This window comes from Schistocerca cancellata, chromosome 1 (assembly GCF_023864275.1).
Source record: "Schistocerca cancellata isolate TAMUIC-IGC-003103 chromosome 1, iqSchCanc2.1, whole genome shotgun sequence".
NCBI classification, from domain to species: Eukaryota; Metazoa; Arthropoda; class Insecta; order Orthoptera; family Acrididae; genus Schistocerca; species Schistocerca cancellata.
Window position 1 is genome coordinate 1003451105 of NC_064626.1, and position 13574 is coordinate 1003464678.

At 45.7% G+C, this 13574-nt stretch overlaps 1 protein-coding gene across 1 annotated transcript in view; it reads left to right on the top strand.

Annotated features, from left to right (window-relative positions):
* LOC126088855 (delta-1-pyrroline-5-carboxylate synthase) overlaps positions 1-13574 on the top strand; it is a 221391-nt gene that overhangs the window by 140592 nt on the left and 67225 nt on the right. Inside the window, exon 9 of the mRNA XM_049906867.1 lies at positions 8932-9083. Coding sequence (XP_049762824.1) covers positions 8932-9083 — 152 coding nt within the window. The remainder of the gene's footprint in view (positions 1-8931; positions 9084-13574) is intronic.

Below are 13574 nucleotides of genomic sequence, written 5' to 3' on the forward strand. Positions count from 1 at the left end.
AACAGAAAACCTCTTAGGTCGATACATTGTAAGAAGAGGGCGATATTGGACCGAAGTATACTGCATCGCTTAATCTAAGGGATTCTTATTCTCTTGCAAAGAAGCTCAGCATTGAGAGGTGATGGTGACTTGGTTGGAGATTGTCGAAATGATTGTTTTTTCGGCACCTTTTAGTTTTTAGTGAAGTTTGATCCAATTATGAAAAGCATTTAGGAAAAGTTGAGGCCTCGTAACAAGGAAAAAATTGCATGTTTCATTATGTATCACAGTCTTCACAACGAATTCATTTAAATAGTAGGGACTTCGTTAGTCGAACTATTTTAACTTAGACAAAACGCTACAAATACTTTTTTTTTGTAGATGCAACTCCCGATGACGTGCAAACGAAGTAAAACGTTTTTATACTGCATTACGATTTTGTTGACGAAGGAAATCAATACAGAATCAGAGCGCGTTTTCACGACATAGACGTGGTCAGTCAATCGCTAAAATGATTTGCAATGAGCTAAACCGTTGAGGTTTACATCTTTCAGTCTGCCATGGGTAGGGTTATGGCAATAGAAGTTAAATGAGTGGCAACTATCAGGAAGCTCAAGCGCCTACATTAAAAGAAAATCCGTTGGTAATTTCTTCACCCTGCGGTGAAAATTAAAGTCTTTCTAGCATCCATGGATGTAGTCACTTTTTTTAAATTGTTTCAAATACATAGTTTTCCATTCTAATGTCAGAAATTGAAAGTTTGGAAAGATCCTCTCTTCACGGGCTGTCGGAAAATGCTGTGCTTGCTAATAATTTACCAGTTTACAAAGAGTAGTTGGGCTTCCATTTAACTTTAACTAGACTGCAGAGGCACCTATTGAACTAAAGGGCATTCAGGAGTATTTGAAATCATTCATTGTGTCTTGTTGTCTTCATTGTGGTACAATGTGAGCGCAATAAACATACGGAGTTTGTGCTTGTAGCACCGAAAGTCACAAAAATGTTGAAAGTACCAATATTAAGAGTCTAATGCAAGGATTAAATAAATTAAGAAGTAGTTGGTATACTATTTACGCAGAAAGTTACAAGGTAGCAACAAATATTGGAATACCACCTGACTTAAACGTAACGATTCGCGGCACACAGTAACGGAAAGGCAATAGAAAACGCTTTGTAGATGAAACACAAGGATAGATTCAATTCCGAATCCAGAGGACAATTTTAAACGATATGCTTACAATTTTGTTCTAGATATTGTTGTAAGAAATTAAACTATAAGGTATGATGCCTTAGGCAGCATGACGGACACGTTTGCTTTCTTGTGCATCTATATAAGCCAAGACGATTATACACTACCAGAGAACACAGAAGGCATGGCATCTCTGTATAGCGTAGAAGTTAATTCGAAATTTTGCGTTCAAAAAATTCACACATCTAATATGGATCTGTGACACTGCCCTCTGCGTCTTCTCAATGCTCTTCATAAGAGGAATTTTAATAACATGTTTCTAAATACAGTGATAGCCTTACTGACTTTCTGCACTTCGCCTATTACTGTCACGCTCACTCAACGTTGTTGCAACAGCTAAGAACTGTTTGAGAAATACAATGAGATAAGGGCGACTTGTTTCACTAGCTGTAATCGCAATGGAATCAGAGTCATCCCGCTCATGAGATTATACCGGTATTATAAAAGTTCGCATCTAGGAAAGCTAGAAGTAATTTATAATTTTGTAAAGTATAGAACTTTTAGTATACTTTTTTCCATTACAATTTTCTGACTTTATACAAACAACTAAGGCTTAAAATTAAAAAAAGTGGGGGATGGCCTAGGAACGTTTACCAGGGGCCTGAAAATCCTAGCTGCCCTGGACGTGACACAGCAGAGAATAAAACGCTCTCACTTGCGAGTAAATCAGATGTTTTAGTTAGCACTAAATAGATAAGTACACTCACATAACTATGCCAGAGTTGAGACGGAATCCTCTGGAAAATTCTGGTTTCTACAAGTGGATACACTATCGTGATACCTCACACGTCATGGTCATGGACCGTTTTTTTTCACATCAGCAGAGTCGACATGCCCGTATGTTGGAAGAGTGCTCCCAGTCTCTTACGTCTTCTGGGCGCAGACATCCTACCGTCCTTCTTAGGTCTTCCACTGAGTCACCTGCTATTACTTTCCAACTGATACTCACTTTTGGTCACAATACGTTGCTTGGAGTCATGATCGTGTGGAAAAGCACCCACTATCCAGATTAACATCCACATTTCCTTAACATGGCAATGACTTTCAGAGACCGCTGTTGCTCGATTCCGTAACGGATACCCGACATACACACGCCGAAAAAAATGCAACACTCGTAATGACAAGGTTATTTCATTGACAAGTAATGTGTCAGATAGTTTGGTATTGTAGGAAGACAAGGCAAAAAATTCAGGCCAAGTAAAACGCACATATCACAGTAAGGGGTGCCCAAACAGTCCCATTAATACACAGTTTACTCCCATTGGCGGGGGCGCAAACGTGTATTCTCGCTTGCAAACGACAGTAAAGGTCGTGAATGACATCCTGCGATATATTATCCCAAGCACCTTGCATCTTTTGTTGCAATTCGACAATGGTTCTTGCACGCTCTAGAAAACGAGTAATTTCCCGCCTCACCATGTGCCATACGTGTTGAAGTAGTGAGAGATCTGGTGACTTTGCTTGGCAGGGCACATAAGAGCACGTTGCCTGGCAATGGCCGTACGTAGACCAGCGTAGTCATGCTAAAAAAGCATAACCCCTTCCTGTAGAAGAAACTGAAGTCACATGCGGATAATCGCCTGGATAATGTAGCGGAAATTGGTTATTTTACCCTGTAGAAACACCAAATGTGACCATGAGTTGTAATTGATGGCCCGCCACACCATGAAGCCTGAGGTGGGCGGATACACTCTGAAATAGGCCGCTCAATATGTTCACACTGTACACGTGTACGTCGAATACAGACAGAACCTGCTTTATCGCTGAAGACAGTGCCATACCATTCTCCAGTCCACTCTTTCCCGACACACTCTTTCCCCCACACAAAGCGACGTGGTCGTGTCAGTGGTACTTGGTCAGAGACACGAGTGATCTTAGTCCTGCTGTAAACAGGCGGTTCCCGGTGTTCCTCGGTGACCCATCAGGTGCTGCATGTGCCAAAATTTCTTCCCTGGATGATGTTCTATCTGCCACTGCTACGCGTTTAACGCATCAATTTTTATGTGCGTCTGCACTACGCGGACGTCCTGAACCTGGACTATGGGTGTGGGTATGATCCAAACACATTGTGCCCAACACATGCAGCTCCATCTGCCCGCAGGCCAATAATGCGACACGGTTCAAGTGGCTGCAGTTGCTCGACAGGAATACATACTCATTGGCAGGGCTTGGTTATAACTTTGAATGACACACTGTTCACTTTTAAACTCCCCACAGTTATGGCCTACAGAGTCAAACAGAAGGAGCACAGACATGCGTCCAGATCTCAATCGGATCGGCGAGACCATGATAAATGAATCACTAACTCTGAAACCCCTCTGTATGCCCTTATTACACCTGGTGCTACTGAACACAGTGCTTGAGAGTGTTGCATTATTTTAACGGCAATTTATGTCTCAGTCTTCAGGCATATAGGCAAAAGAACAGACACCACATACAAGGTGTGGCAGGGGGCGAAAGACATTCCGGAGGGCTGAACGGAAGGCCTCTCCAGTTTGTCTGACGAACCAGTTTCAGGCTCTGTCTCAGGCTGATACTGATCTTCGGCCTGACATGGCTGCTTGTCCTGTTCCAGAGGTTGCCCCTCAGTCTGCAAGATCCGGGCGGTCGCAGAGGGTGGGCTTACTGGTAGTTGGGAGCTCCAACGTCAGGCGCGCAATGGGGCCCCTTAGGGGTATGGCAGCAAGAGAGGGGAAGAAAACCAATGTGCACTCCGTGTGCATACCGGGGGGAGTCATTCCAGATGTGGAAAGGGTCCTTCCGGATGCCATGAAGGCTACAGGGTGCACCCATCTGCAGGTGGTCGCTCATGTCGGCACCAATGATGTGTGTCGCTATGGATGGGAGGAAATCCTCTCTGGCTTCCGGCGGCTATCTGATTTGGTGAAGACTGCCAGGCTCGCTAGCGGGATGAAAGCAGAGCTCACCATCTGCAGCATCGTCGACAGGACTGACTGCGGACCTTTGGTACAGAGCCGAGTGGAAGGTCTGAATCAGAGGCTGAAACGGTTCTGCGACCGTGTGGGCTGCAGATTCCTCGACTTGCGCCATAGGGTGGTGGTGTTTCGGGTTCCGCTGGATAGGTCAGGAGTCCACTACACGCAACAAGCGGCTACACGGGTAGCAATGGTTGTGTGGCGTGGGCTGGCCGGTTTTTTAGGTTAGATGGCCTTGGGCAAGTACAGAAAGGGCAACAGCCTCAACGGGTGCGGGGCAAAGTTAGGATATGCGGGGACCAAGCAGCAATCGGTATTGTAATTGTAAACTGTCAAAGCTGCGTTGGTAAAGTACCGGAACTTCAAGCGCTGATAGAAAGCACCGAAGCTGAAATCGTTATAGGTACAGAAAGCTGGCTGAAGCCAGAGATAAATTCTGCCGAAATTTTTACAAAGGTATAGACGGTGTTTAGAAAGGATAGATTGCATGCAACCGGTGGTGGAGTGTTAGTCGCTGTTAGTAGTAGTTTATCCTGTAGTGAAGTAGAAGTGGATGGTTCCTGTGAATTATTATGGGTGGAGGTTACACTCAACAACCGAGCTAGGTTAATAATTGGCTCCTTGTACCGACCTCCCGACTCAGCAGCATTAGTGGCAGAACAACTGAGAGAAAATTTGGAACACATTTCACATAAATTTTCTCAGCATGTTATAGTCTTAGGTGGACATTTCAATTTACCAGATACAGACTGGGACACTCAGATGTTTAGGACGGGTGGTAGTGACAGAGCATCGAGTGACATTATACTGAGTGCACTATCCGGAAATTACCTCGAGCAATTAAACAGAGAACCGACTCGTGGAGATAACATCTTGGACCTACTGATAACAAACAGACCCGAACTTTTCGACTCTGTAAGCGCAGAACAGGGAATCAGTGATCATAAGGCCGTTGCAGCATCCCTGAATATGGAAGTAAATAGGAATATAAAAAAAGGGAGGAAGGTTTATCTGTTTAGCAAGAGTAATAGAAGGCAGATTTCAGACTACCTAACAGATCAAAACGAAAATTTCTGTTCCGACACTGACAATGTTGAGTATTTATGGAAAAAGTTCAAGGCAATCGTAAAATGCGTTTTAGACAGGTACGTGCCGAGTAAAACTGTGAGGGACGGGAAAAACCCACCGTGGTACAACAACAAAGTTAGGAAACTACTGCGAAAGCAAAGAGAGCTTCACTGCAAGTTTAAACGCACCCAAAACCTCTCAGACAAACAGAAGCTAAACGATGTCAAAGTTAGCGTAAGGAGGGCTATGCGTGAAGCGTTCAGTGAATTTGAAAGTAAAATTCTATGTACCGACTTGACAGAAAATCCTAGGAAGTTCTGGTCTTACGTTAAATCAATAAGTGGATCGAAACAGCATATCCAGACACCCTGGGATGATGATGGCATTGAAACAGAGGATGACACGCGTAAAGCTGAAATACTAAACACCTTTTTCCAAAGCTGTTTCACAGAGGAAGACCGCACTGCAGTTCCTTCTCTAAATCCTCGCACAAACGAAAAAATGGCTGACATTGAAATAAGTGTCCAAGGAATAGAAAATCAAATGGAATCACTCAACAGAGGAAAGTCCACTGGACCTGACGGGATACCAATTCGATTCTACACAGAGTACGCGAAAGAACTTGCCCCCCTTCTAACAGCCGTGTACCGCAAGTCTCTAGAGGAACGGAAGGTTCCAAATGATTGGAAAAGAGCACAGATAGTCCCAGTCTTCAAGAAGGGTCGTCGAGCAGATGCGCAAAACTATAGACCTATATCCCTGACGTCGATCTGTTGTAGAATTTTAGAACATGTTTTTTGCTTGAGTATCATGTCGTTTTTGGAAACCCAGAATCTAGGATTCCGGATACAGCGATCGTGTGAGACCCAACTCGTTTTATTTGTTCATGAGACCCAGAAAATATTAGATACAGGCTCCCAGGTAGATGCTATTTTTCTTGACTTCCGGAAGGCGTTCGATACAGTTCCGCACTGTCGCCTGATAAACAAAGTAAGAGCCTACGGAATATCAGACCAGCTGTGTGGCTGGATTGAAGAGTTTTTAGCAAACAGAACACAGCATGTTTTTATCAATGGAGAGACGTCTACAGACGTTAAAGTAACCTCTGGCGTGCCACAGGGGAGTGCTATGGGACCATTGCTTTTCACAATGTATATAAATGACCTAGTAGATAGTGTCCGAAGTTCCATGCGGCTTTTCGCGGATGATGCTGTAATATACAGAGAAGTTGCAGCATTAGAAAATTGTAGCGAAATGCAGGAAGATCTGCAGCGGATAGGCACTTGGTGCAGGGAGTGGCAACTGACCCTTAACATAGACAAATGTAATGTATTGCGAATTTGCGAATACATAGAAAGAAGGATCCTTTATTGTATGATTATATGATAGCGGAACAAACACTGGTAGCAGTTACTTCTGTAAAATATCTGGGAGTATGCGTGCGGAACGATTTGAAGTGGAATGATCATATAAAATTAATTGTTGGTAAGGCGGGTACCAGGTTGAGATTCATTGGGAGAGTCCATCAACAAAGGAGGTGGCTTACAAAACACTCGTTCGACCTATACTTGAGTATTGCGCAACAGTGTGGGATCCGTACCAGATCGGGTTGACGGAGGAGATAGAGAAGATCGAAAGAAGAGCGGCACGTTTCGTCACAGGGTTATTTGGTAACCGTGATAGCGTTACGGAGATGTTTAACAAACTCAAGTGGCAGACTCTGCAAGAGAGGCGCTCTGCATCGCGGTGTAGCTTGCTCGCCAGGTTTCGAGAGGGTGCGTTTCTGGATGAGGTATCGAATATATTGCTTCCCCCTACTTATACCTCCCGAAGAGATCACGAATGTAAAATTAGAGAGATTAGGGCGCGCACGGAGGCTTTCAGACAGTCGTTCTTCCCGCGAACCATACGCGACTGGAACAGGAAAGGGAGGTAATGACAGTGGCACGTAAAGTGCCCTCCGCCACACACAGTTGGGTGGCTTGCGGAGTATAAATGTAGATGTAGATGTACATCGATCGGACAGAACATTATGACCACTCACCTACTATCGGGCAATAGTAGCGTTACCTGGAGAGGAATGACTGCTAGTCGGTAACACACACAGAGCTTGCAGTATCTTGGAGCTTGCTGTCAGTTTGTAGAATGGGACCGAGAGCAGATCGTGATAGCCTGGAGTCTCAGCACGAGGACTTGGGAAACTGCACGACCTGTCGTGTGTTCAAGGGGTGCTGTGGTAAGTGTCTTCAACATGTTACGAAACCAAGGTCAAACCACATCCATAAGTCGTGTTGTTGGGCTGCCACCCCTACGCCGTAGTCCGGACAGACTCGCAAAACAGGACAGGCAGCGAACTGTGATGGAACTAACATCAGACTTTAAGGCTGGGCAGAGTACAAGGGTGTCTGAACACACAGTGCACCAAACACTCCTAACGACAGGTCTCTGCAGCCAAAGACGACTGAAATGGTCACGTGACCATCAACACTGTATGTTGGAGTAGTGCAAGAGCGTTGCATGGTCTGATGAATCGCGACACCTTCTTCATCATGCCGACGGGAGGGCGCGAATCCGTCGTCTTCCAGGGGAAGAGGTTACTGACATCTATATGGCGCGACGAAGACAACCTCGCGGCGGCTTTGTCCTGCTCTGGGGAAAATTCAGGTAAGCTTCCGTGGGTCCAGCGGAGCTCGTGCAAGGCGCCATGATGGCCAAGAAGTATTGTATACTAGTTGCAGACCACTTACACCCCTTCATGACGATCATGTTTCCGGACAGCAGTGGTATTTTTCACCAAGATAATGGGCCATGTCACAAGACCAGGAGTGCAATGGATGTGTTCGAAGAACAGAGTGGCAAGTTCCAATTGATGTGTTGCCCCCCTCCCTACCCCAACTCGCCAGATCTGAACCTGATCGAACATATCTGGGATGTGACTGAACGTGAAGTCAGAGCTCACCACCTCCTCCCTATAATTTACTGGAATTAGGTGTCATTTGTGTGCAGATGTGGTGCCAACTCCCTCGAGCGATCTACCTAGACCTCATTGCTTCCATGCCACGACATGTCGATGATGTTACCTCTGCCAAAGGTAGACTTACCGGCTATTAGGTTAGTGGTCATATTGTTCTGTCTGATCAGTGTGTAATTAAGGAAGCGATTGCCAATAATCCCTTCAGTGAGAAGAACACCAAGCTCGAACTCTTATGGGAACTGGCGAGATGCTGTGAGTAATGGGCCTAATTTATAGTGGCACTAAATCCATGCTTTGCGTTATAAGTTGAGAATTTTGTTCTCACGTGATGGGTGTTAGGGTAGTCAGTACAGTTTTGGTAACCACTGTTCCGGATGACGTAGTGGTCAGCGCATCTGCTATGTACGCAGGAGAGCTGGGTTCAAATCCCGCTCTGGCACAAATTTCAACTTGACCAATTGATATAAATCAATATCCGCTGGCAGCTAATGTCTTTAATTGCTTTGTGTCTTGATTCAGAGTGACTGCAGGATCAAAATGGTGTCTGTTCTTTCTGACATTTCCGAAAGAACAGACACAACATACACGCTACATTAGCACTAGTTAGAAGCAGCACCACTCTACTCAGCACTTGTCAAGTAGTCTAGACTGCGCTGACACGTGGCGGACTGCTCGACCGCCTCGCACTGTAGCCGACCAGTGAGCGCGCCTCTGTTGTGCCGCAGGCCTGCGACAGATCGCCGAGACGAGCCACCAGAACGTGAACCGCGTGCTGAGGCGCACGCGACTCGCCAACGGCCTGGAGCTCAAGCAGGTCACCGTCCCCATCGGCGTGCTGCTCGTCATCTTCGAGTCGCGGCCCGACTGCCTGCCACAGGTACGCTACTCAATCCGCTCCAGCAGATATTTGACGCAGCAGGAATCGATTTGCTGATGCGGTTCTAGTTTCTGAGGTTCATAAGCTGAGGCCATCCATACATATTAGTTTACCATTACTGTCCTGTCTTTATAGGTGGATCACATCGGCAGGTACTACGAATATGAGAAGGGTCATGGTATCATCGAACACGAACTTTTGCAGTCAATTGTAGATTTAGGGATGTGCTGCGGAAGACTCTAGTAAGTGTTGATAAGAACATAATACTAGTGATGTCCATTATAATTATCCGGGCTGTTATGCCGTGGTCGGTTGATGAATGCTGTGGTGATTCCCAACGTTTCGTCTCCGACTGCGGGAGACATCTTCAAGGGGGTCCGTAGCTTGATGGAAGATCCAACACACACACTGGCTCGCTACTGACTGCCGCTACATTCCGTGTCCGCGCGCCCCCGCGCCGCGGCGTGACGTCACGTGTTTTGAAAACGTCAGTGCAATTGGCCGCTGTCCGTCGCCGTCGATCGCCGTTGCCGTCACCCAGTAGTGGACGAGTGGTACACATCTTTTTTAACACCGGCATCCATATACCGTTTAATTTGACGCCCTCCTCCTTTCTGTTGAAATTATTTGGGTGTTTAGCGATTTCGATCGCCTCCCTGTAGAGCCTTTCGTAATATCCGCTCGTGGCCGCTAGTACTTGCGTCTCCTCGAAGCGAATATTGTGGTTCCCCGGCTGGAAAGCATGCTCCGCAACAGCTGATCGTTCTGTTTCTCCTCTTCTACAATTTCCCTTGTGCTCTTCCAAACGTTTAGAAACAGTTCTTTTAGTGGTACCCACATAAACATCACCACAGCTGCATGGGATCCTATACACTCCAGATTTTTCCAATGGTTTGCGAGCGTCCTTGGCAGGCCTAAGGTATTCCTGTATCTTCCTGGTGGGCTTGTAAATTACGGTAATATTCCGCTTCGTCAAGATCCTCCCTATTCTTTCCGTTACATTTTTAACAAACGGCAGGAAAACCTTAGATTTTGCAGTAGCCTGTACGTCAGTATGATTTCTGCGTGGCTGCCTCAACGCACGTTTTATTTCGGCGGACGAATACCCGTTCTTCGTTAGTGCATTGTGGAGATGTTCCATCTCAGCGTCGAGCAACTCAGGTTCACAAATTTTTCTAGCTCTGTCCGCTAACGTCTTGATAACACCCCGCTTCTGTTGTGGGTGGTGGTTCGAATCCCGGTGCAAATAACGGTCCGTGTGCGTGGGTTTGCGGTACACTGAGTGGCCCAATCTACCATTTTCGTTTCTAAACACAAGCACATCGAGGAAATGTAGTTTGCCGTCTACCTCCTCCTCCATAGTAAACTGAATTCTTGGGTTTATACTGTTCAGATGTTCGTGGAACCGGCTTAGTTCCTCCCTACCATGTCTCCACAACACAAACGTGTCATCCACGTATCGGAACCATACATTTGGTTTCTTGCTGGCAGTACCTAAGGCCTGTTCTTCGAATTTCTCCATAAAGAAGTTTGCAATTACGGGACTTAGGGGGCTTCCCATAGCCACGCCATCCGTTTGCTCATAAAACTGTTCATTCCACTTGAAGTATGTGGTCGTCAAACAACACTTAAACAGCTCTAAAATATCGGCAGGAAAAATTCGATCCAGCTGTTCCAATACATCATTAAGTGGAACCATGGTAAACAGCGATACCACATCGAAGCTGACCAATAAGTCCTCCGGCTGGACCACTATGCCATTCAATCTGCTGATGAAATGTGTCGAATTCTTTATATAAGAGTCCGAACGGCCCACATGTGGTTTTAACAGCGTAGTCAAAAACTTGGCTAACGAGTAGGTGGGCGAACCAATGGCACTTAGTATCGGTCTTAACGGAACATTTTCTTTATGAATTTTGGGCAATCCATAAAGCCTCGGTGGTAGCGCAACCGAATTGCAGAGACCTTTCTGTGCACTCTCCTCAATGGAGGACTTTTTTATTAACCGCGACACAGTTCTGAGAACGTTGTTAGTGGGGTCCTTATTCAGCTTCCTATATGCTTGCGGATCCAGTAGATCCGTAATTTTTCTCTGATAGTCGGCCACATCCATAACCACCGTTGCGCTTCCTTTGTCAGCTGGGAGAACCAAAATACTACCGTCGTCATTCAGGAGTTTTAAAGCTCTTCTCTCACCCACAGTTATATTACTTTTCGGCGGTTTTGCATTGGCTAATATTCTCACTGTTTCTATACGGATTTCTTCAGCTGTTACAGAATCTACACTGCGAATTCCTGCTTCTACATTGGCTATAATTTCTTCCGTGGGCACAAAACGCGGACTAACAGCAAAATTTCCTCCCTTGGCAAGCACAGATGTCTCATCGTCAGATAACGAACGTGTGGACAAATTGATAACGGTCCGGGAAACGTCTAAATGCCGAACAGTCTGATTAGGTAGCAAATTATCAAACTTCTTCTTCTGTCTACTAGACGTCGTCAACATACGCTTCCCCATGGTATCATGCAGTAGTCTATCAATTTTATCCCAGTCACCGCTGCACAGTTTATTACTGATCGTAATATGGAGAGACATTAACTTACAGTTTGTGCTTGCCAAGTCCCGTCGGGTCTGCTGAATGCGCTCTCGTAGTAAGGCCTCCTCAGTCCGTTTGAAAATGCGTTGTGCCTTTCCCGAATAGAACAGTCGCTTTATCTTCAGAAACTTCGGTATAACGCCGACGGCTCTGCAACGGGACAGGAATGTGAGGGAACACAAAAGCTGCACTCTCTTCTTCTGGAGTCCTTCCAGGCGTCGCACTTCTCTTGACATCTCCTCCCCGTAGAGGCGTCTGATACTAAAATGTAAACTTTCACGGCCGGAAATATCATGTCCATTATAATTATCCGGGCTGTTATGCCGTGGTCGGTTGATGAATGCTGTGGTGATTCCCAACGTTTCGTCTCCGACTGCGGGAGACATCTTCAAGGGGGTCCGTAGCTTGATGGAAGATCCAACACACACACTGGCTCGCTACTGACTGCCGCTGAAGATAAAGCGACTGTTCTATTCGGGAAAGGCACAACGCATTTTCAAACGGACTGAGGAGGCCTTACTACGAGAGCGCATTCAGCAGACCCGACGGGACTTGGCAAGCACAAACTGTAAGTTAATGTCTCTCCATATTACGATCAGTAATAAACTGTGCAGCGGTGACTGGGATAAAATTGATAGACTACTGCATGATACCATGGGGAAGCGTATGTTGACGACGTCTAGTAGACAGAAGAAGAAGTTTGATAATTTGCTACCTAATCAGACTGTTCGGCATTTAGACGTTTCCCGGACCGTTATCAATTTGTCCACACGTTCGTTATCTGACGATGAGACATCTGTGCTTGCCAAGGGAGGAAATTTTGCTGTTAGTCCGCGTTTTGTGCCCACGGAAGAAATTATAGCCAATGTAGAAGCAGGAATTCGCAGTGTAGATTCTGTAACAGCTGAAGAAATCCGTATAGAAACAGTGAGAATATTAGCCAATGCAAAACCGCCGAAAAGTAATATAACTGTGGGTGAGAGAAGAGCTTTAAAACTCCTGAATGACGACGGTAGTATTTTGGTTCTCCCAGCTGACAAAGGAAGCGCAACGGTGGTTATGGATGTGGCCGACTATCAGAGAAAAATTACGGATCTACTGGATCCGCAAGCATATAGGAAGCTGAATAAGGACCCCACTAACAACGTTCTCAGAACTGTGTCGCGGTTAATAAAAAAGTCCTCCATTGAGGAGAGTGCACAGAAAGGTCTCTGCAATTCGGTTGCGCTACCACCGAGGCTTTATGGATTGCCCAAAATTCATAAAGAAAATGTTCCGTTAAGACCGATACTAAGTGCCATTGGTTCGCCCACCTACTCGTTAGCCAAGTTTTTGACTACGCTGTTAAAACCACATGTGGGCCGTTCGGACTCTTATATAAAGAATTCGACACATTTCATCAGCAGATTGAATGGCATAGTGGTCCAGCCGGAGGACTTATTGGTCAGCTTCGATGTGGTATCGCTGTTTACCATGGTTCCACTTAATGATGTATTGGAACAGCTGGATCGAATTTTTCCTGCCGATATTTTAGAGCTGTTTAAGTGTTGTTTGACGACCACATACTTCAAGTGGAATGAACAGTTTTATGAGCAAACGGATGGCGTGGCTATGGGAAGCCCCCTAAGTCCCGTAATTGCAAACTTCTTTATGGAGAAATTCGAAGAACAGGCCTTAGGTACTGCCAGCAAGAAACCAAATGTATGGTTCCGATACGTGGATGACACGTTTGTGTTGTGGAGACATGGTAGGGAGGAACTAAGCCGGTTCCACGAACATCTGAACAGTATAAACCCAAGAATTCAGTTTACTATGGAGGAGGAGGTAGACGGCAAACTACATTTCCTCGATGTGCTTGTGTTTAGAAACGAAAATGGTAGATTGGGCCACTCAG